The sequence below is a fragment of the Eurytemora carolleeae genome, unplaced genomic scaffold (genome assembly GCF_000591075.1).
Source record: "Eurytemora carolleeae unplaced genomic scaffold, Eaff_2.0 scaffold329, whole genome shotgun sequence".
Taxonomy (NCBI): domain Eukaryota; kingdom Metazoa; phylum Arthropoda; class Copepoda; order Calanoida; family Temoridae; genus Eurytemora; species Eurytemora carolleeae.
Window position 1 is genome coordinate 256,687 of NW_019396239.1, and position 25,468 is coordinate 282,154.

The 25,468-nt window shown below is 32.8% G+C and overlaps 1 protein-coding gene across 2 annotated transcripts; it reads right to left on the reverse strand.

The window, feature by feature from the left end:
* Positions 1-6,041: 6,041 nt before the first annotated feature.
* LOC111699083 (calsenilin) lies at positions 6,042-25,033 on the reverse strand. 2 transcript variants are annotated; one of them, XM_023469646.1, is made up of 8 exons: positions 25,000-25,033; positions 20,251-20,298; positions 19,792-19,885; positions 18,240-18,312; positions 16,016-16,364; positions 8,918-8,965; positions 6,755-6,826; positions 6,042-6,397 (listed from the first exon to the last, which is right to left on the reverse strand). In XM_023469646.1, exons 2-8 carry the CDS (start codon positions 20,281-20,283, stop codon positions 6,335-6,337), a joined length of 732 nt encoding a protein of 243 aa, XP_023325414.1. In that variant the 5' UTR covers positions 20,284-20,298; positions 25,000-25,033; the 3' UTR covers positions 6,042-6,334. The 2 variants fall into 2 exon arrangements, with proteins under 2 accessions (XP_023325414.1, XP_023325415.1); XM_023469647.1 differs by lacking the exons at positions 6,042-6,397; positions 6,755-6,826; positions 8,918-8,965 and adding an exon at positions 8,977-9,144.
* Between the last annotated feature and the right edge of the window lie 435 nt (positions 25,034-25,468).

Sequence of the window (25,468 nt, forward strand, 5' to 3'; positions counted from 1 at the left end):
TACAGGTTTACTCACAAAGGATGCGACTTTAAAGACGACTTGTTAAACTATAAATATATATATCGATCTGGAAGCTGTATTGTTTTTCTATGTTGTTACACGTCAGTTTAGAATAAAATATCAAATGATTTAGCAAAGAAAAATCAAGTTTACAAATGAATGTAGTAAAAAAACACTAAATAAATTTCGTACAGTCATCTCTGAAGTCTCATCCTTTGTGGTTAACCCTGTAGATTATATAATGTTCTCCCGTTTTTTTTCTTTAGAATTGTTCTTGTTCCTCGGTCCATTCTTCATATACATTATTTAGATTGTAAATATACAATATACAAGCTATAAAAGAACTGAAGATATCATATTCTTGTGACAATTATAAAACCTTTCATTTACTCTCTTTGTCGGAGAAGAAAAAAAATTGAGTCTGGGAAGAAATCATCATCATTGGAGTACTATTGAGACCATAAGCTTTTCATCGGAGATCCTAGATTTTCATTGGAGGCCCTAAGGTTTTCATCGGAGACCTTAGATTTTTATTAGAGGCCCTTAGCTTCTCATCGAAGACGTCTAGCTTCTCATCGAAGACCCCCCTTTTTTCATCAGAGACCGACAGATATATTTTTGAGACACCAAGATTTTCATTGGAGACCCAGTTGAAGTTTGGGATGGGTCTCAATAAAAAGCTTTGATTACAAGTTTGGGGTCTCCAATTAAAATCTTGGGATCTCCAAAAAAAATCCGGGGTTTCAGTTAAAAAGCTTCGGGTCTCCAATGAGCGTCTGGGGGTCTCCGATGAAAAGAATGGGGTCTCCAATGGAGAGCTTGGGGTCTACAATGGAAAGCTTGGTGTCTCCTATGAACATCTGGGGGTCTTCGAAAAGAAGGCTATTTGGGTCTTTGAAGGAAAATTGCTAACAATCAGCAAAAGACGATGGGTTGATGGTTAAAACTAATCTAATAAAAGCAGGTTTTAAAAATCAACATTGAATCAACCGGAATTTTGAACGCTGATTGATGTCAAACATTTTCTTATTGGCATAACAACAATCTTATTTTATTATTAGCATAACAGGAATCTTATTTTCTTATTGGCATAACAACAATCTTATTTTCTTATTGGCATAATAACAATCTTATTTTCTTATTGGCATAATAACAATATTATTTCCTTATTAGCATAACAACAATCTTATTTTCTTATTAGCATAACAGCAATCTTATTTTCTTATTAGCATAACAACAATCTTATTTTCTTATTGGCATATCAATAATCTTATTTTCTTATTGGCATAACAACAATCTTATTTTCTTATTGGCCTAACAACAATCTTATTTTCTTATTGGCATAACAACAATCTTATTTTATAATTGGCATTACAATTTAAGATTTAAAGCTAAAATAGAAATCTGAAAAGAAAATATTATGATTCTTTTCAATTAATATTTTAATCAAATTTTTTCAATTTATTTTTCGTTAAATAAAAACAATGCTTTCAAATAACTATTCATTAACTGGAAAAATAATTAAAAGAGTTTATACACTCAGAAAAAAGTCTAAACTCTGGTTTTGATTTATTGGAAAGTGAATTATGAACATTTTCTCATCTTAAAGGTACAGTTGACTTAATTCAAGTGTGTCCCTTCGTTAAATGAGTAAAATGTAGCTCGTCAGGGCACGTGGATTTAACGGTTCTGTCAATATATCAGAAAGCTGTGGCTTTCGATTACAATTTGAACCGTTGTACATAATATTTTAGCCTTTTCTTAAAATACTTTTTTGTCGGCGTATAGACTTTGAATGAAAAAGTATAAAATAAACAAATCCGTAAGTGTAAAGATTGTTGAATTATAGGCCAAAACACGTTTGATTTCAAATAAATGAAATTGAATGCTTCTCACTCTGGTTAGTCCGGGGTGAGGGGTACCTTTCAAATTCCGTAATTTCAAGTGATCTTTCATTTTAAAGAGGGACATCGCCGATTCAAAACTGTACCCTTTAATCATTCGACTGATCATCAAGGACATCGAGGACAGAGAACTCAGTGTTTATCTCTTAAATACGATGTAAAAAAGCCTTAAAATTGGAGTGTGCGCTGGCGTACTGAACGCGAGTGACGTCACATTTATTCCTGGAAAATCTAGAATATTCTATGTATATTGTCCAACGCGGTTTTTAATTATGCATCAGAAAATGTTTGTATGCTTGATCCGTGTCAAAAAGTTAAAGGGGTACTCTTGTGATTCGGGAGAATGCCTTCTTTAAACTTACGCTTACAGTCCCTTTTATCAATCATCTGAGTAACAATGGGAACCATATTGCCCTTTTTGCATCTTAAACCAAGAATAAATTCTGTCCAGTTCCTACCGTTTCTCTGCTACATAAATATGCAAGTCACTTTATCGAAAAACTTTTATAAGTAACTCTTCACAACAAGGTTCACTAAACTCCACAAATATCAGAAAATATTTGGAAAATATTTGAAAAAATATATTTGATGATTACAATAAAATTACATCTTAACATTTTTTAACAACCTCAGTTGTACAAATTACAATTATAACTGATTACTTGCCTCAAATTCTAATTTCCTGTACCTTAATTCTATCCGACCTGTTGTCACGAATGTTTGATAATAAAAACTATATCAATTCTTCTTTATCAATAAATCATAGTTTGAAATATATCAATGAAGGAAGAAAGAAAGGAATTAGAAATTAAAAGTTTGAAGCTAGTAATCAGTTCAATGTACATAATACATAATGAATATGGGCAAGTGTTTAAATGATGATTTGATACACATATAGAAACAGAGAAAGAAATTAATTTCGGGCTTCAGATCTAAAAACAATAGATTAGAAAATATTTTAGATAAAAATACGTACACTTTTTGTACATTGTACATAAACGGTACAATTGTTATTACAATAGCACGTCAAACTAGAGAAAATATATCACGTAAAATTGAAATCTTACATGTTTCCAATCATAACTCCAATAATGGAAGAACTATTGAGAAGAACAAAGCTAGAGAAGCTCAAGGTCAAAAAGCTGTACCCATGATGTCGCATAGATTTTAACTTCTACTTCTGTCTAGTTTCCAGTGATAGAGGCCAATTCTAATTTTAAAGAAATATTCAATTACTAGAAATTCAAGGCGCTTCGCGCCCTTCTTTCTAGGCTTTTAGGGCGCTTCGCGCCCATCTTCTATTTAAATTAGGAACATGTTCGAATTGTTCACATTTCAAAACAAAGATGAAAAAAGTTTTGCGGATTTTTAAAAAAAATTCGCGGATTTTCAAAAATTTAAATTTTTTACAAAATTAAAAACCTCTTAAACACAAATTTTTAAAATTTCAATCATTCATAAACCTTCCCTGGGTTCCCTAGATGTCCCACAAAAAATTTGGGCCCGATCGGTTCAGCCGTTTTGACGTTTATTGGATACAAACAGACAGACAAACAGACAAACAGACAAGCCAAATTTATATATAGATTTTGCTTAATTTAAAACAAGTCCAATTCACTCTATTGCTGATGTCAAAAATGTTGATTTCCGAGGTAAAGTTATTTTTGTTCATCAAATTATAATATCGCTATCCTTATGAATAGATGAAGAAGCTGAACTGACAAGATCAAACACTGGTTTAAATTGTAATGAGCATGTCATCGAAAGCTGAACTGGTCATACCAAGTTCAACCACATCTTTCTATTCATAAATTTACATCTCTGTCGCAATGTTAAAAATTAATATTGTTTGCTGATAGTTAAATAAACAATAATTAAAAGATTGGTTTAATAAGAAGTGGATTATAAGCTGGTGTGCGTGCACATCCTTTTCTAGATAATAAAGCTCTTCGCTCATATATATACATATATTTGTAGGTATGTATGAGTATGTATATTTGTTAGCTATAGCTGGCCACACGGCTGGACCGAATTGGCTGATTTTTTTAAGGAAACCCTTGGGGAAGCATATGCTAAAAAATTAGAATATATTTCAAAAATCGATTTTTAACGTTGTTTTCTTTAATATAAGAAGCTTTATAGTTTGTGAGTCAATAAGCAGAATGTTTAATATTGATTTTGATTCTTTTACATAATAAGCAGTAATAACCAGAAAACTCTGGAATAGGGAAACGACTTTCAGACTCAATTTATGACTTTAGATAGTGCAATGAACATGAGACAACACAATTGAGTGGTGTAAAAAGGCCCAAATGGCTTAACAACTGGTTTTATAATTTACTACAGTGAAACCCTTAATAACGAATACATCGGAAGAATTTATCAAATGTCGTCTTGACAATTTTTCAATGAGTTTTATACTATATTACGTAAATTTCAGTATTTGCGAAAATAAACAAGTAGCCATGAATATGCGGGAACAGTTTTAAAGAGTTCCATATAATTATTTAATTAAAAAACTTAATATCTGCAACATTCCATTATCAGAAAGTGAAGAATACGACATTTGATGAATTCTTTCGATGTATTCGTTATTAAGGGTTTCGCTGTAGTAAAACTACTTGCTTTGTAACAGCATCAAATACTATTAATTATTGCTTTAATGTCGTCTTCCTAATTTACAGTTTTCTGGTTATCACTGTACATGTCATTCGGAATTTAAAGCATTTTTCTTTTAACTTGATTTCAAAATTATTGTATTTTAGTAGTTATAAAAACTTTGCACTACAGTGAAGTTTATATTGAGAATTGTCGAGACTACTTGTATATAATACTTTATCAAATTTAAAGAATAAGTTTTAAAGGTTTTGAAAACTCAAATATTGAGACATCTTTCCTTTTTACCTAGAAGTCGACATTTTTTTAATTGAGTTATTTTTGACTTTTTTCTTGTAATAAATCGATGTTGTTTGAATGTTATTTCATTTTTGTTTTAAAATAAAACCAATTTGCAGAATATAGTGGAATCTATGCATATGGGATACAACTATTTGATAGTTTTCTGAAGTAAAAACGGCTGAACCGATTTGGCCCAAGTAGAATTGTTACTAGAAAAAGAGTTGCGAACAATGGATTGACTCTCTTTTGCGACAAATTCTAAATTTGAATCCCTTTATCCTTCTAATTTGATGATGCAAACCTTTGATATTCCGCGCCATAGTTACATTATTTGATCTACCAGATTTCACAGTTTGACATATCTACGGTCTATGATATTGGGTTGCAAAAATAAAGGGTTTAGAAAAATAGAGTTTGTGGCAAAGACTAAAATCCTTTCTATACTTTTTAAAAATTTTTTTACAATCCTTTTTACACATAAAAATGCAATGGTACATAAATATTTGTAATTATGAGCATGCTATTGCTAACATGTCAAAAGAACTATAAACTCTCCTCAACCGTAATATCTTTGCAAACTTATGCTATAGATGTTAGTTTAAATTATTGAAAGGACTGTAAGCGTAATTTCAAGTGACCCTCCATGTAAAGATGACAATGTTCGATTTACAACAGTACCCTTAAAAGCTTTGTCTATTTAAATACTAAAATATTAAAATATTAAGGATTAGAAAATTATATGTTTTATGCAAGTATTAAATTCTTTAAACAAGTTTTTATCAGAAATATTGTTTCTGTTTTTTGATTAAAAAACTAAATATATATTTATAGATCTTTAAAAACAACTAATCTGTACATACAGTGTACACTGTACATACAGTGTACACTGTACATGCACAACTTTAAGTGTACAATATGATAAAAAGCAAGCAACAAAAGTTGTTCTGATAAAAAATATCTTATGATACTGTTTATATAGTGCAGGATCAGAGAATAAAATGTCCGAGAATAAACCCGTCATTTAGCTGACTTTTCATAAACTTTTTCGATATTTTGTATAATCGAACAATTTTTCCGACTTTTTTCACCATTTCTCTGAACAATTTCTGGCACTTTCACTTTTAGGTTTACTTTGAGCATAACATTTAGTTCTTGGAACCTGGCAATACTTTAATTTTCACTTAACCAAAGTTTGTTAAAATCTGTTTTAGTTCCTACACAGAAAAATGCTTTAAAATGTTGATTTTGATGAGTTTATTTAGTTGAGCTTATTTAGTTCAGATTTGGTTTGGTTTTGGTTCAGTTTGGTTCAAGTCGGTTCAGATCGGTTCAGTTCGGTTCAGATCGATTCAGTTCGGTTCAGTTCGGTTCAGTTCGGTTCAGATCGGTTCAGTTCGATTCAGGTCGGTTCAAGTCGGTTCAGGTCGGTTCAGGTCGGTTCAAGTCGGTTCAGGTCAGTTCAAATCAATTCCTTTTTGTCTCATCGCTATAAGTTCGGGTTTGTTCAGTTTTGTCTGATCGCTATCAGCAGACTAAGGTAGAACCAAGAGAGAACTTGAAACTTGTTCATTTCTCTCACAGTAGGACTTAAACTCCTTCATTTAAACTTATTTTAGTAATCTTTTTTTAACATCATTGTAAATTATTTCTATTACTATTATTAGTATTCTTATTATTATTATTATTATTATTATCATTATTATTATTTAAATAGAAGAGAAGAAGATATTGATAATTATAGATTTGAAAACAGTGTTCAAAGAGTTCTTTGCCATTTTACCATCAGCTAATCCCCTTAACAGAAACATAATCTTTCCACCTCATATTATTATTATTATTATTATTATTATTATTATTACAGTTTTTATTCTAATATCACTATTATTATCCTTATCATCACTATCATTATTATTTTTGTTTTAAAATATAAGATTTAAAATAAGTTTATATCCCTGTAATGAAACCTCCCCATCTCCATCTAGATCCATGTTGAAGAATATATTCTCCACAAACTCAAGTTTACCCTGCAATACAGATATAATTAAACCAGGAAAAGGAGTTTTCGCCACAAACTCAAAACTTTTAATTCCTATATCTTTGCTGTCTGATGGTGCAAATTTAGATTATTAGATCTAACAGAATTCAGAGTTTAACAGAGTTTAAAATATCAAAGTTATGAGAATTGATTGCAAAGATAGTGGGATTAGAATATAAGAGAAAAATAGGGGTTTATCTTCTGCTTTAAACTGATTTATATACAGGGATACCCACAAAGGATGATACTTCAATGACGACCTGAAACTCTTTAAATGAAGGTTAAATTTGGGATCTGCATTGTATATTGTTCAATCTGAATCTCAAGAAGGATAAGGTCAAACTCATGCGATATTAATGGGAAACGACATAGTTACCCTTGTAGCTTCTTTAGTTTTGATCTTATGAGAAAACCTAATTTATCCGGTTAAATATTAGAAATTCAAAACATCTTTGTTGTTCTTATAAGCTCTTTAAAAAGACCTGAGGCAGAATTTAAAGAATTTGAGAATTTGATTTACTTTAGTTTGACTTGTGTTTTAATGTTTACTGAAAGACTTGCTAAAAATAAAAACAAGTTACACTGTAAAGCTTCAAACAAAGAAAATGTAAAAAGAAAACTAAAACAGTTGTCTCTGAAGTTTCATCCTTAATGGGCAATGGGTAATGGGTATTAGAAATTCAAACCTAAAATTTTTGTGTTTTTTGATGGACTAAAAAGCATCCTATTATATTGATTCTGAATAAATGGAGGGGTTATCCACAAAGAATGCGACTTTAAAGGGAGTGTTCGCGAAAAATGAAAGGGGGTATGGCTCAATGCGATAAAAAGCGCTTTTGATCGCTACTAACCTTACTTCTATCTGTTGCGTCTTTAAGGAGAAAATTGTTAAAGACGTCTCATACCGAATAACTTAGCGGCCATACAAATTGAGAAAATTGCAACATGCTACTTAGACCGTAAAAAATCAATTTAATTTCAAACAAATCATTCAGATATTACAACCTATGGTCATCGATTATCTTTCGCCACATTTGGATATAGTTTATATTTTATAATATTTAATATTTTAGAAAACGTTTTCAACGGATTTCCAAAATGGTGAGTGGTGTGCGGCATTCTTAGATAGTTGCGCAAGCGACAAGAGAAACAAACAAATTAATTAAAAAATATTATAAAATATTAACTATATACAAATGTGGCGAGGGATAATCGATGACTATAGGTTGTAATATCTGAATGATCTGATTGAAACTAAATTGATTTTTTACGGTCTAAGTCGTATGTTGCAATTTTCTCAATTTGTATGGCCGCTAAGTTATTCGGTATGAGACGTCTATAACAATGTTCTCCTTATAGACGCAACAGATAGAAGTAAGATTAGTAGCGACTAAAAGCGCTTTTTTATCGCACTAAGCCTATACCCCCTTTCATTTTTCGCTAAAACACTCCCTTTATGACAAACGGAAACGGTTTTATGATGACGTCCCTGACTATTTTCCTTGGTTAGGTTTTTAAAAAGTGTATATTTAATGATTTGGCACAGACAGAAACTAGGTTCCAGGGATCCTAAACTATGGATTCTGACTGGTTGCAGGGATCCTAAACTATGGATTCTGACTGGCTGCATTGTTCCTAAACTATGGATTCTGACTGGCTGCCGGGATCCTTAACTATGGATTCTGACTGGCTGCATTGATCCTAAACTATGGATTCTGACTGGTTGTACTGATCCTAACCTATGGATTCTGACTGGTTGCAGGGATACTAAACTATGGATTCTGACTGGTTGCAGGGATCCTAAATTCTGACTGGTTGTAGGTTTCCTAAACTATGGATTCTGACTGGTTGCAGGAATCCTAAACTATAAATTCTGACTGGTTGCAGGGATCCTAAACTATGGATTCTGACTGGTTGTAGTGATCCTAAATTATGGATTCTAATACGATAAAGGGATCCTAAATAATGAATTTTGATTGGATTCAAGGATCCCAAAACTAAGGATTTTATTTAATATTTAATCTGGTCTAAACCAATTTACGGTCAAGTTTATTAGTACTGCAGGGACTTAATAACAAACCTTTTCTATTAGAGGAAATCCTATCAGTTCATACACAGACTCAGATACCTAGATAGATAGATTATAGTAATACATTGGTTTCATCAGTTCATACACAGACTCAGATACCTAGATAGATAGATAGATTGATAGTACATTGGTTTCATCAGTTCATACACAGACTCAGATACCTAGATAGATAGAAATTAATACATTGGTTTTATCAGTTCATACACAGACTCAGATACCTAGATAAATAGATAGTAATACATTGGTTTTATCAGTTCATGTACAGACTCAGATACTTAGATAGATAGATAGTAATACATTGGTTTTATCAGTTCATACACAGACTCAGGTACTAAGGTTGGCAACTCTATATTCTCGATATCTTGATTTCTTTTAGATTGTTGATATTATCTTCCCTCGAGTAATTTTGAACCTGGCGCATTTGTTGATCATCACCTGAAGGCAGAGGTAAAGAAACTTCCAAGCTATATTGAAGATACACCAGATTTGTTGAGAGAAATAGAAAAGAGAAATGATTTGGGACCTCTACCTCCTCATGCTATTCCTGTATCCATGGATGTTGTAGCTTTGTATCCTAATGTTCCCTGGGAAGAAGGACTGGTTGCTCTTCAAGCTGCAGGAGAGAGGAGATTAGATAAATCAGTACGGACAGACTTCCTCATCAGATTAATGACAGTTGTCCTGGGTTCTAATATTTTTGAATTTAGAGACAAGCTGTATTTACAGAGGGAGGGAACAGCTATTGGGACCAGGGCAGCTCCCACATTTGCAAACCTATTTATGGGTTGGTGGGAGAACAAGATGCAGCAAGAATGGACTGGAACTGCATTAGAGTTTTACAGAAGATTTATTGATGACTTGTTTTTTCTCTGGCTTGGATCTAGAGAGGAGTTGGAAAAGTTCATTATCTATGTGANTAAGTTTTATGTGTTTTGACAATATTCATTTTGAAAAATTCCATTTTACATAAAAAGATTTTTATTTTTGTTCTCTTCTTTGTTTATTTTAGTTGCTGTGTTTGTATTTTTTATTTTTATTTTTTGCTTATATCTGTTATTTAATAGGACAAACTCCTGATGATGCCAAAGTTTTTGGCGAAATATATTGAGAAGAAAATGATATAATTCTAGTGCTAGAGAGTAGGGTTGGGATTTGTTTAAAAACGATCTAAAGGCGCCATTTGGATACGATTTCGTCCGAAAAAGTTCATTAGAGTGTACTCTGTATATATGTCTAATCTCTGGAAAGCCTATCTAGAGTTCCCCCTCGTTAGTTCTCTGTGTATGTATCTACTCTCTGCACAGCCTATCTTGATTTCCCTGTATATATATGTACTCTCTGGACAGCTTATCTTGAGTTCTCTGTATATATATGTACTCTCTGGACAGCCTATCTTGAGTCCTCTGTATATATATGTACTCTCTGGACAGCCTATATTGAGTCCTCTGTATATATATGTACTCTCTGGACAGCCTATCTTGAGTCCTCTGTACATATATGTACTCTCTGGACAGCCTATTTTAAATCCTCTGTATATATATGTACTCTCTGGACAGCCTATCTTGAGTTCTCTGTATATATATGTACTCTCTGGACAGCCTATCTTGAGTTCTCTGTACATATATGTACTCTCTGGACAGCCTATTTTAAATCCTCTGTATATATATGTACTCTCTGGACAGCCTATCTTGAGTTCTCTGTATATATATGTACTCTCTGGACAGCCTATCTTGAGTTCTCTGTACATATATGTACTCTCTGGACAGCTTATCTTGAGTCCCCCAGACCTAATTATGTAAAAGTGCAATCAATGAATAATAATAGAAAATCCTAATTATTTCTATTCAGTGGAACTCCAGGAAATTATGTATGAATAGATATACACATAAAGAAATATAATATCTATTTACAAATATGTTTACATATACAAACATATATATAACATATGGTACAGCATGTCATACTAAATATAGATATATACATAAAGAAATATAATATTTATTTACAAATATGTATACGGTAATGTTAAATCGTCTATACGCAACATCCCCCCTACTAAACTTCCGACCTACTAACTTTCCGACCTACTACAAAATCGGACCTACGCCAGCGGTTTATTTTTGTATTATTTGAGGGTTAGGATAGGATAAGACAATTTCTGGGCCGAGCGCTGCGGCTAGGACAGGCTACGGGGTCGAGCGCCGCGACTAGGACAGGCTAGGGGACCGGGAGCGGCGGCCACAAGTCCATATAGCAGCTGTAAAAAAGTGCAGTATAGCGGATTTGCGTAGGTCAAAAAATACACCATCATGTTTACATATACAAAAATGTTTATCACATAGGTACATCATGTCAAACTAAAGTAAACTGCCCGTAAGATTAAAATCCATTAAGTTTTCAATCATATCTCTTTTACTTGAAGAAGAACACAAGTTTTGAATTGCTAATATGTAGTTGAATAAATCTAATATGTATATGTAGTTGGATAAATCTAATATGTATATGCTAGTTAGGATAAATCTAATATGTATATGCTAGTTAGGATAAATCTAATATGTATATGTAGTTGGATAAATCTAATATGTATATGCTAGTTAGGATAAATCTAATATGTATATGCTAGTTAGGATAAATCTAATATGTATATGTAGTTGGATAAATCTAATATGTATATGTAGTTGGATAAATCTAACATGTATATGCTAGTTAGGATAAATCTAATATGTATATGCTAGTTAGGATAAATCTAATATGTATATGCTAGTTAGGATAAGTGTAATATGTATATGCTAGTTAGGATAAATCATACTAGTGCATAACATCAAATCTATAGAAGCTTCTAGGTCACAAAATCGTACCAGTAAAATCGTATACAAGTTTAGTTGTACCATAATTACACTTTTATATTATCAATAATTGATGTCTGATAAAAGCCTATACTAGTTTAACTTTGCTATATCTTTCTAATGATCTCCAAAATATTATACCCTCGCCTCTTCCTACTGATTTCATTATTTTGTCTGTTGTATTTTTCATAAACTCCGCCGCTTTTTCCCTCTGATTTTTTTTCACTTGTCCTCCTAAATACATGTGTTTTAGTGCTATTTTTTCACTTGTCCTCCTAAATACATGTGTTTTAGTGCTATTTTTTCACTTGTCCTCCTAAATACATGTGTTTTAGTGCTATTTTTTTGTAAGTTTTTAAACTTCTTTTAATATGATCTCATTCATGTTTCTATCTTCAATAAACTTTGTAAAACTAAACAATTCTAAATCCAAACTAAAACATTCCTGTGGTTCTGGATAACTTGAGGCAAATCGGTCAAGGAACTTCCGAGTTATGATCGGACATACACACAAACAGATATTACTACTTTATTTATAGATTGATAAAATCAAAAATAAATTCTTTAGAAAACTGTTACTTCTGGCTAAATACCAGACAGAGCCAGAGAGAGTGTAACATTTGTAAATAAAAAGAGTTTCTAAACTTTCTAAATATTCCTTAATATGGTCCGGGGATCAAATATGCCAAGATATGGTCCGGGGATTAAATATGCCAAGATATGGTCCGAGGATCAAATATGCCAAGATATGGTCCGGGGATCAAATATGCCAAGATATGGTCCGGGGATCAAATATACTATACCAAATCCTTCTAATCAACGCACCTATGTACAGAGCAGGGTGAGTCAAAAAAATTTAATTTTTATTTAACACCAAAAAAAATTCGTAAATAAATTTCCCCCTAAGATTAAAATAGCTCTTTGAGGATTAAAAAAAGAAATTCAACCGTACTTTCTTGCAGACATAACTTAGTATTTTGTTGAACACCCGTCCGTACTTTTTGCAAAAATGATTCTTTTAATATCTATCTCTAAGTTTTCATAAATAATACTATACAGTATGGTTAAGTGTGCAGCATACAAAATTAAGTTTGGTCTTGATACTCTAGCTGAATATTTATGAGCTTAACACATGAAGGGACTGCAAGTGACCCCTCCCCCTCCCTGCAGAAATGAGACTGACAGTACCCAATTAACAACGGTACCCTAAAAGCTTTGGCTAATCAGGTATAAATTAGGGTTGAATGTTCATAATTTTGAAAACTGAGTATTTTCAACTTTGGTTTCTCCACAAAATTGACTTGCACAATTTTACTGCAGGAAAAAATCAGCCTATAGAAAACGACAATATCATACACATTACTTATCAGATATCTTTTAAAGGGTACCGTTGTGAATCAGGCATTGCCATCTTTCCAAGGCATGGAGGGTCATTTGAAATTAAAGAGTTGTTGACTTATTTAATATACGGATAATACACATATTTTAGGAATGAAAAACACACCTGACCACTTACAGACGCTCTACAATAATTTCACTATCAGGAGATCGTTTTTCACTATCAGGAGACCGTTTTTCACTATCAGGAGATCGTTAATTTGGTGTACCGTCCCGTTTTGCAATATATAGTTTGTACGCTCTACAATAATTTCACTATCAGGAGATCGTTAATTTGGTGTACCGTCCCGTTTTGCAATATATAGTTTGTACGCTCTACAATAATTTCACTATCAGGAGATCGTTAATTTGGTGTACCGTCCCGTTTTGCAATATATAGTTTGTACGTAGCTGCTTAAAGGTATGTCCCTACTACAAATGCACTCAAGTTATTCTGGATTACGAATAACGAATAATAACATAAAATAAAGCATCAATTTCTATTTTTGGCGCCAACATGGATTTGAAATTTAGATCTAAAAATGAGCAAAAATATGTTATAGGAAACAGTTTTTTCTTCTTAGTTTAAGATTATTTTCAGATAGGAATACAATCTGTTTTCCTTATACAATATACATATCTGTTCTTAAGTACACAATAGCAATATAGGACTTTTTCTCCCCCCCCCCCCCCCTCCCATCTATATTTGGGAAGATTCAAAGTCGAAAAGGAGATTGTAAAAACTAATTTGATTTATGAAAACACATCAAATAAATAGATTTATTTTATATCTTGAATATATTATTTGATGAGGTCTAATCCTTGAATGAGAGCTTATCAGCATATCATTTATCGGGTTTACTTACAAAAATAAACCTAGAGTGACGTCATACATAAGATAAAAATAAAGACAGAGAAGTTTTCATAAGAACAATTAACCATCGTAGTTTATGGATGAGCACTAATATCAACATTTTAATATTTTATCTTGATGTTTTCCAGAGTATACTTTCACATAATATCCGAAAAATAAAATCAAAAAAAGAAAATTTGTTTTCTTGAATATTTTGTGTACAGTTGAGTGATGGCAGAAGAGCCACCATAGTACCAGTAGAAGTAAATATTTCCATTTTCTGATAGCGCCACTGATTGGACAAGGAGATAGATAGAAAGATAGATGTTACCGCAATATTATTTCTATTGGTTCAGATTAGACAACAAACACATGACTGAACCCTGATTGGATCAGGCGCTAATGGACTCAGCATACAGGAGTGAAGCACGGTATTATGTCCGATGGTTTATCAATCAAGTACTGTTGTACAATGTATACGTATACAGTTACCTACAGGATGAGGCTTCCTGCTACTCCAAACCTTGCAAACTATAATGGGACTGTAAAGTGACTCTCCATGCAAAGATGGTATAATGTCTAATTCTTAAATCCTTAAAAGGTTTTTCTGATCAAGTATAAATTATATATCAATGGTTACAATAATGAAAACGAATTATTTGTGGTGAAGCTGAAGAACAACCTGTAACCTTCGAATTGTCATTGTCAATCAGTTTTCAGTTGTCATAAAAGTCTTATCATTTGTGACTATAACTCTGTAGGTTTTCAACTATACATATTCTACTTGTCTCAAATGATTCCTTCAATCATGTTTTAAATAAAATGAAATATAAAAATAAAATAAAATTAATGCAAAAATAAATACAACCCCATGCGCTACTATTTAAATGCGGGTAAAATCTTTATATTCATACTTTCCGACAAGTCTGTCTGTTTGTTTCCTATAAACGTCAAAATGGCTGAACCGATTTTGTCTGGAAATTTTTTTACATTTATTATTTTTGAAAATGCACCAATTAGAACAAAAAAAATCCGTGTAATTATTAGTTTCACGAATTACAACTTAAACTTAAGCTTAAAGAGATACGTGTGCATCTTAAATCTTACAGACAGTGTCTAGCTCACGTAGAATTAACTTATAGCTGTTTTGATCCTGTTTCACCTAAATTGGGTAGAGCCTTTTATTTGTATTTTAATTCCGAACTCTTATTGGCTGGACTTGGCGTTAAATCGACCTTTAGAAACTGACAACATATTTTGAAGTTGCTTAAATAAAAAAATTTGTTTCATAATAAAATTTAAAAATATTATTGCACGGACTCAATAATTCCCACCAATGTAGATTTTTTCTATTTTTTTTGCGTCGCGTTGTACGCATTGCTCTACTTTCTATATAGCCAACTATTCTCATAGAAATCCCTAATTTCATTAAATGACATTCATGATTTTATGTTTTTATTTTTCTTAAAATCATGCTTATTAGATTATGTTTCTTTTTCCCAATTGGTAACTCTGCAGTATCTAGACTCCACCCTTAACAAGACCTGTGATTCTGCGTGAGCTAGACATCTAAAATCTGTTGTAGGGTTAGAATCAAAACTATGAGTATATTTCCAGGAAAAATCTGCTAAATTGTTCAGTCTTATTTCTATACAGCAAATGCAGTAGAAGATAAATTTAAACTTGGCTAATAATATTCAGAGAATAATATTCAGAGAATAATATTCAGAGAATAATATTCAGAGAATAATATTCAAAGAATAATATTCAGAGAATAATATTCAAAGAATAATATTCAGAGAATAATATTCAGAGAATAACATTCAGAGAATAATACTCAAAGAATAATATTCAGAGAATAATATTCAAAGAATAATATTCAAAGAATAATATTCAAAGAATAATATTCAAAGAATGTTTTATCTTATACCGCACCGACTTATATTATTACGTATATTATTTAGAAATAAATCGGCATATAAATATATAAATTATATTATTTTAAAATATTACCTTAATCATCTCATCCCTTGTAATCTTGCCATCCTGATTTATATCAAAGAATTGAAAACTCCAGAGTATTTTCTCATAGTCAGTTCCCTTCGTAATCACGGAGAGGAATTGCATAAAATCTCCAAATGTTATTCCTCCAGTTCTATTCCTATCAATGGCTCGGAATACAATCTGGGCGTATTTGGAAGCATCCCCCATTGGGAATATTTTCTCGTAAACTTCTTTAAATGTTTCTTCATCAATTATTCCGTTTGGACATTCTGTTTTGAATGCTCTGTACAAGAATTTTACTTCGTTCTTGGTAAATTTGGTCTCCAAACTTATCTGTTCGAGATCATTTGGTTTGTACCTAAAACAAAAGGTGTTAAAAGTTAAAATCTATTTTTACTACTCTGATAAATTACTATTTATTGCCTCTATCCTATAGAATTGGTGCAACGAAATGTAGTATACCAATAAAATGATTTGAGGAAAAGTTGTTGTTATAAAAATTTTGTCTCCAAACTTATCTGTTCGAGATCATTTGGTTTGTACCTAAAACAAAAGGTGTTAAAAGTTAAAATCTATTTTTACTACTCTGATAAATTACTATTTATTGCCTCTATCCTATAGAATTGGTGCAACGAAATGTAGTATACCAATAAAATGATTTGAGGAAAAGTTGTTGTTATAAAAATTTTGTCTCCAAACTTATCTGTTCGAGATCATTTGGTTTGTACCTAAAACAACCAAATATACGTACAACAAGAATTTTTTTAAATTGAAGAATTTACAAATCAATGTTTCTGCCACATTTTCTCTTGTTTCTACTGCAAAACAGGGCTTTTAGATAAAAAAATCAATTCGTGCCTAACCTCTAGATCATAAACCACACTAAACCCATTTCCCCATAATCTTAATAGACACCCCTTTACAAACTACCCCACCACCCTTACAGACCTTGACCCATACCTTTACAGCCTTATATCCTACCATCCTAACAGACGCATAATCCCATCACAACCTACCCCAATATTCTAACAGACACAGATTTCCTTTACAACCTACCCAACCATAATATCAGACACCTGTTCCCTTTATAACCTACCCCACAATCCTAACAGACCCATAATACCTTTATAACCTACCCCACAATCCTAACCGACCCATAATCCCTTTATAACCTACCCCACCATCCTAACAGACCCATAATCACTTTATAACCTACCCCACCATCCTAACAGACCCATAATCACTTTATAACCTACCCCACAATCCTAACAGACACATAATCCCTTTATAACCTAACCCACAATCCTAACAGACCCATAATCCCTTTATAACCTACCCCACAATCCTAACAGACCCATAATCCCTTTTTAACATATCCCAACATCCTAACATACCCATAATCCCTTTATAACCTACCCCACAATCCTAACAGACCCATAATCCCTTTATAACCTAACCCACAATCCTAACAGACCCATAATCTGTTTATAACCTACCCCACCATCCTAACAGACCCATAATCCCTTTATAACCTACCCCACCATCCTAACAGACACATAATCCCTTTATAACCAACCCCACCATCCTAACAGACCCTTAATCCCTTGATAACCTACCCCACCATCCTAACAGACACATAATACCTTTACAACCTACCCCACCATCCTAATAGACCCATAATCCCTTTATAACATATCCCACCATCCTAACAGACCCATAATCCCTTTATAACCTATACCCAACCATCCTAAAAGACCCATAATCCCTTTATAACCTACCCCACTATCCTAACAGACCCATAATCCCTTTATAACCTACCCCACAATCCCAGCAGACCCATAATCTCTTTACAACCTACCCCACAGTCCCAGCAGACCCATAATCTCTTTACAACCTACCCCACCATCCTAACAGACCCATAATCCCTTTATAACTTACCCCACAATTCTAACAGACCCATAATCCCTTTATAACCTACCCCACAATCCTAACAGACCCATAATCCCTTTTTAACATATCCCAACATCCTAACATACCCATAATCCCTTTATAACCTACCCCACAATCCTAACAGACCCATAATCCCTTTATAACCTAACCCACAATACTAACAGACCCATAAGCCTTTTATAACCTAACCCATAATCCCTTTATAACCTACCCCACAATCCTAATAGACCCATAATCCCTCCCCCATCCTAACTGCAGACACGTGATCTCTTAAAACAATGACCTTGTTGGCTGTAGTAACTCCTGTAGCACTGATTCACTTGTTTTCTCAATTGTTTTCTTTTTTCGGAAAAAACCTAAAATGAAATTTTGTAGTTTATAATCTCTTTATTCTAAATCATGAGCAGTCTCTTCAGGCTAATTCCCTTTTTATTATTCCGCAATGTAAAGAATTCTGAAGTGAATATACATACTTCTCTGGAATAAAATATTTAAAGGGACTGTTTTCGTTTTAAAAAAAGTTCACTTAAGATTTTTAATTTTTATTATTTAATTAATTGCAAGAAACTATATTTGGTGGATGACGAATAATTCACAAAGTTAGAAGGTCCACTATGGGAATCGCGTTCAGTCCCTTTAATGGCTGAATTTATTCTACATTTAGCTGTATATTATTCCTTGAGAATGATATATCAAGATATATATATTTCTAGTTAATCCAACTGTTTGAGCTAAGAAGGATGCTTCACATAATTGGGATATTAATTCAAGTATTATTTAATATACTAGGCTATCAGGGCGCTTATCGACCCCCCATCTTTTATTTTAACTTTTAATTGTTGCTCAATCTTATAGCATTTTCTCCTCGTAGAAGCAATAATAAGATTTGATTTTCTTAAGCAACTTTTGTAACGCATTCATAGGCCTTCGCTGGGGTCTGGTGAGCTCCCACAGGTTTAGCCGTTTTCACGTAATTGTTTAAAAAACGGTCTGACCAAAATTTTTAGCTGCCTCTGAATGATAATTAGATATTAAATATTTACTGTAAAATATTTCTGTGCAATATAATGTTATACTAAAACACTCTAAATGTATATTAATGTTCATAAAAAGTAATAAATAATGTATGCATTTAATCCTGGTCAGTTCGTCAGTGGGAAATCCCCGCAGCTTGTGTATATACATAGACCCTGTATATCCCGCAGCTTGTGTATATACATAGACCCTGTATATCCCGCAGCTTGTGTATACATAGTCCCTGTATATCCCCGCAGCTTGTGTAAACATAGACCCTGTATATCCCCGCAGCTTGTGTATACACATAGACCAGTGGGAATAAAAATCTCCCCCCCCCCCACACACCCATCTCATTTTTACAAAATGCCGATGGGCTTGAAACAATTTTTTATAAGAATTTTAACACTTTTGTAAAACAATAAAGGTTTGTCAAGGTTAATAAACTTTATTGAGAAGGGCAAATAGTTTACAAAGTTTTCATTATCTAGGTAAACAATAATAAGAACGGGGGGGGGGGTGCTTAGATTTTTTTGACTAACTGCATATGCTTGATCTTATTTAAATTACTTTTTTTTTAATTTATTTAAAACATAATTTCTCATGGTAAATCAAAAATATAATTTTTTTTCAAATTGAGTTTCAGATTTGGAAAAAGCTGAAAAAAGTTGAAAGCTCATAATTATTTACTGTAAAGCCATTAAGAAATCTGTGTGTAGACGTAAATTTCATTATTAGAAAAATGTATTTTGGTATTTTCATTTTTAATCGTGTAAATATCATAAACCCAGTAAGGTTTGACATTTCTTTTCATAATGTACCTGTAAACAACTTCAATATCGATTGTTTCGTCCATTTTGAATGCGCAGCTGACGTTTTCAGCTGATTTTCAGAATCCACTTGTAATTCGTCCATCTTAACAGTAAAAAATATAATTCGTCTTACTGAACAGTTTGAATTATAACACAAACATATCAACATATCACAATATCTTAAAACGTTAGTTGAAACAAAGTTAAAAAAATCAGCGCTTTAAGACTTGAAACCAAAAGTTTAAAAAAGTAGCCAGAACAAAGCTTAGATCCAAGGTTTTTACACCAATTACAAATCCAAAAGAACCCTGTATGTTTAATATACTTTAAACTGGCGTGTAAATATTCGTGTTTGATCTTATATTACTTTATTGAAAAATTGTCAATATGCTAATTTTTAAATTGCTAAAAAGTAAATTTTAGAAAATTACAATGTGTGTTGAAATAAAATGAATTTATTTGTTACACCTGAGTTGAGGTAGTTGAAGGAGGTTCCTCCATCTTTTAAGCAAAAACCTAAAAAAAATACTTTTAAAAATAGGTAAAAAGTTCTATTTTTAAATTAAAACAGAAGCTTTTCTTCGAAAATTTTGGGATTAGAAAATTTTTGAACTATTTTGGCCGATTTAAGTTTGAAATTTTTTTAGCAAATATTAAAATTAAAATGTGTTATTTTAACATTTTTCAGATTATAATTTTAATAATAACATTTTATTTAATAATTGCCAATTATGCATATCATGATATTCTATTACAGTTTAAGCAAGAAAATTTTAAAATCATAAAAAAACCTGAACCTGGTAATAGTAGGACTGGGTTTCCTAGCTAAAACCTGGTAAAAGTAGGACTGGGTTTCCTAGCTAGAACCTGGTAATAGTAGGGCGGGGTTTCCTAGCTAAAACCTGGCAATAGAAGGACGGGGTTTCCTAGCTAACACCTGGTAATAGTAGGACTCAGTTTCCTAGCTAAAACCTGGTAATAGTAGGACGGGGTTTCCTAGCTAGAACCTGGTAATAGTAGGACGGGGTTTCCCAGCTAAAACCTGGTAATAGTAGGACGGGGTTTCCTAGCTAGAACCTGGTAATAGTAGGACGGGGTTTCCCAGCTAAAACCTGGTAATAGTAGGACTGGGTTTCCTAGCTAAAACCTGGTAAAAGTAGGACTGGGTGTCCTAGCTAACACCTGGTAATAGTAGGACTGGGTTTCTCAGAAAAACCTGGTAATTGTGGGACGGGTAGAATCAATTCTATAAACTTTCATGTTTGCTAGTCGTTAAACTTTAATCAGGCTATTCAAGGGAATATTTACTTATTTTATGACGGCCTCTTAGAAGCAGAATGCTAAACATAACATTATTTTTAAAAAAAGAAAAGATTATCTGGACTTTTATCTTATTCATGTTTTTTTGTTGTTGAAAATATCAAAGACAGGATTTTGATATTTAAAAAAAGAAAAACGAACCCAAACTAAGATTATCCAGGCTTCATTGGGGAATAAACTATAAAGTGAATTATTTATCTCTAACGTAGATTAAATATACATAAAATACCTAAATTTAATCTAAAATTCTAAATCCACCAAAAAATGTGTAATCCACTATGTGTATTTCCAATGTTAAGCTCAACAAATTATCGGGAGTATATGAGGTAGACTGTCAAACACGGGATACATACAAATACATTCTACAGGCTTTTAAATCACTAGAAATAATAAGCAAAACACAAAATAAAGGTCCAAACCTTATATTTCTCAGGCCAACAGATTATAAAATTTGTGAAAACATATCAATGGTTTTCTTTCAAGTTTACTTGGAGTTTATTCAGATTCTTCTCAAAATGAGCTGAATTTTACTGTGAGTGGGAAATAACCTTATCTACTAGATAATTACTAATTATTTGCTGGTGACTCCTCTTAGGATCCCTTTAAGATTACATAAACCTCAAAACTAACCTCCTATGCCATGACATTAAGAAATTTTCTTGATAGGGTTTTAAGAAGATGATTTTTCCTCCTTACAGTGAGAGGAACACATAAACCTACTTTTTATTCACAGCATAGAGGATATTCAGTACACAGCTAGGTATTATTGTTTTTTGGCAATCCGTTAAGTGTAAGCAATTCTCCTAGTGAATCTGAAGGTAGATTTAGATTGAAATCCCTGTTGACTGTGCTTCAAGGCAAAAAGTACCGGAAATCACAGTTGTCTGGCCTTGCAAAAACCGGGTTTTTGAGGTTTTGTGAATGGGGTATTTCAAGTCCTAAAGATGCACTTCCAATTTTTTATCATCATGTAAAGGTTAAAAAAATACGTTTTTATATAAATAGACCCTGTATATCCCCGCAGCTTGTGTATATACATAGACCCTGTATAACCCCGCAGCTTGTGTATATACATAGACCCTGTATATCCCCGCAGCGTGTGTATACACACGGACCCTGTATATCCCCGCAGCTTGTGTAAGCATAGACCCTGTATATCCCGCAGCTTGTGTATACACATAGACCCTGTATATCCCCGCAGCTTGTGTATATACATAGACCCTGTATATCCCCGCAGCTTGTGTATACACATAGACCCTGTATATCCCCGCAGCTTGTGTATATACATAGACCCTGTATATCCCCGCAGCTTGTGTATACATAGACCCTGTATATCCCCGCAGTTTGTGTATATACATAGACCCTGTATATCCCCGGAGCTGTATATACCTAGACCCTGTATATCCCCGCAGTTTGTGTATATACTTAGACCCTGCATATTCCCGCAGCTTGGGTATATACATGGACCCTGTATATCCCCGCAGCTTGTGCATATACATAGACCCTGTATATCCCCGCAGCTTATGTATATACATAGACCCTGTATAGCCCCGCAGCTTCTGCATACATAGACCCAGTATATCCACACAGCTTGTGTATACATAGACCCTGTATATCCCCGCAGTTTGTGTAAATACATAGACCCTGTATTTCCCCACAGTTTGTATATACATAGACTCTGTATATCCCCGCAGTTTGTGTATATACATAGACCCTGTATATCCCCGCAGCTTGTGTATACATAGACCCTGTATATCCCCGCAGCTTGGGTATATACATGGACACTGTATATCCCCGCAGCTTGTGTATACATAGACCCTGTATATCCCCGCATTTTGTGTATATACATAGACCCTTTATATCCCCGCAGCTTGTATATACATAGACCCTGTATATCCCCGCAGCTTGTGTATATACATACACCCTGTATATCCCCGCAGCTTGTGTATACAAATAGACCCTGTATATCCCCACAGCTTGTGTATATACATAGACCCTGTATATCCCCGCAGCTTCTGTATATACATAGAGCCTGTAAATCCCCGCAGCTTGTATATACACATAGACCCTGTATATCCCCGGAGCGTGTGTATACATAGACCCTGTATATCCCCGCAGTTTGTGTATGTACATAGACCCTGTATATCCCCGCAGCGTGTGTATACATAGACCCTGCATATCCCCGCAGCTTGTGTATATACATAGACCCTGTATATCCCCGCAGGTTGTGTATATACATAGACCCTGTATATCCCCGCAGCGTGTGTATACATAGACCCTGTATATCCCCGCAGCTTGTGTATATACATAAACCCTGTATATCCCTGCAGCTTGTGTATACACATAGACCCTGTATATCCCTGCAGTTTGTGTATATACATAGACCCTGTATATCCCTGCAGCTTGTGTATATACATAGACCCTGTATATCCCCGCAGCTTGTGTAAATACATAGACCCTCTATATCCCCGCAGCTTGTGTATATACATAGACCCTGTATATCCCCGCAGCTTGTGTACATACATAGACCCTGTATTTCCCTGCAGCTTGTGTATATACATAGACCCTGTTTATCCTTGCAGCTTGTGTATACACATAGACCCTGTATATCCCCGCAGCTTGTGTATATACATAGACCCTGTATATCCCCGCAGCTTGTGTATATACATAGACCCTGTATATCCCCGCAGCTTGTGTATATTATTATTATTGTAAATGGATTAGTAGAAGGATTTGGTGGACATAAAAGGGATAAAAATAATGAAAAGAGAAAGATAAGAAAGAAAAGATTACTAATGTAAATTGCACGTACGTAAGATAAAAATCTAAAATGTTTTTAATCATAACTCTTCCTGAAGAACTAGTAAGAAAAATGTTTTGAATTTCTATAATATAACTGGATAAAATATTTTTTTCATTCTTGGACCTACAAGGTCACAAAGTTGTACCGGCAATGTCGCATAAATTTTATTTTCTCCTTCTGTCCAGTTTAGTGTTGAATGCATAATAATAATATATAATTTTTTTCCCAAATTTTTAAAGATTTTTTTTCCAAATTTTTTTCTAATTTTTTTTTCCACGGGCAACGCTGGGCCTTTCAGCTAGTTAGGGTATAATTTGATATAAAACTATTGAAAAAGAATGCTAATTAAATATGTAATTTTAAGTAAAAAAATCATGTCAGATTGAAATTTTTAGCATTTTCAATCATAGCTCCTCTTCTTGAGGATCTATTGAGGAAAAGTTTTGAATTTCTCATATACGAAAAAATAAATCTGTTTTCCTCCTGGTTTAAAACTAGTAGAGCTAGGTAACAATATTGTTTCAGTAAGGAATTGAGTCTTTGCTACAAACTCTAATTTTCTAATCACTATATCTTTGGAACCAAATTTTGCAGACCTTCGATATTTCAAACTATGAATTCTGTTAGATCAAATAATCTGAGTTTTAAATATCAAAGGTTTACAATATCGGGTTCTAAAGATATTGAGGTTTAAATATTTGATTTTGTTCCAAAGAATCAATTCCTTTACCTACGTTTAGGTTTGAAGTCAATTAACTATAACTTACTACGGAATAATAATAATATTGCACAATGCACAATGCACAATGCACATCTAAATATACTTCACATCCCTTAGTATAATTTTATCTTTTGATGTAGCTCTTTTTTTATTTAAACTTTAGAAAGCTAAAAATTTAACATTTTTTTGTGTACATTGATGTCTATCCAAAATAGTTGATAATCAACATTTTTCAATTTTGATTTCCATGAGGTCTTGTGAGATAAAACCAAAATTGGACTTGATCAGTTCAGCCGTTTCGACGTGTTTTTTTTGGATAAAAACACCTTATACAAACACAAGCCAAATATATATACGTAGATTGTAGATTTACCTTATTAATAGCACACAACTAAATTCATTTTTCTGAAATATAATATAATGTAATAATAAAATTATTTTTTTTAAATTCCTTTTATATCCAAAATTTAAAAAAAAATTCACGGGCAACGCCGGGCACTTAAGCTAGTATGTAATGTTTACATAAAGAAATTGAGTCTTTGCAACAAACTCTGATTTTCTAATACCTTTATCTTTGCAACCCAATGTTGTAGACCTTAGATATTTCAAATTATGAATTCTGTCAGATCAAATAATTTAAGTTTGAAATATCAAAGGTATATATAGTCAGGTTGCAAAGATATAGGGATTAGAAAATTAGAGTTTGTAACAAAAACTCAATTTTACGTAAGTAAATTGTACGGTTTATTTTCATTCTCATTTCTTGTAATTTAATAATTTATTTATTGTAATTTAATAATGTATATATTGTAATTTAATAATTTATTTATTGTAATTTAATA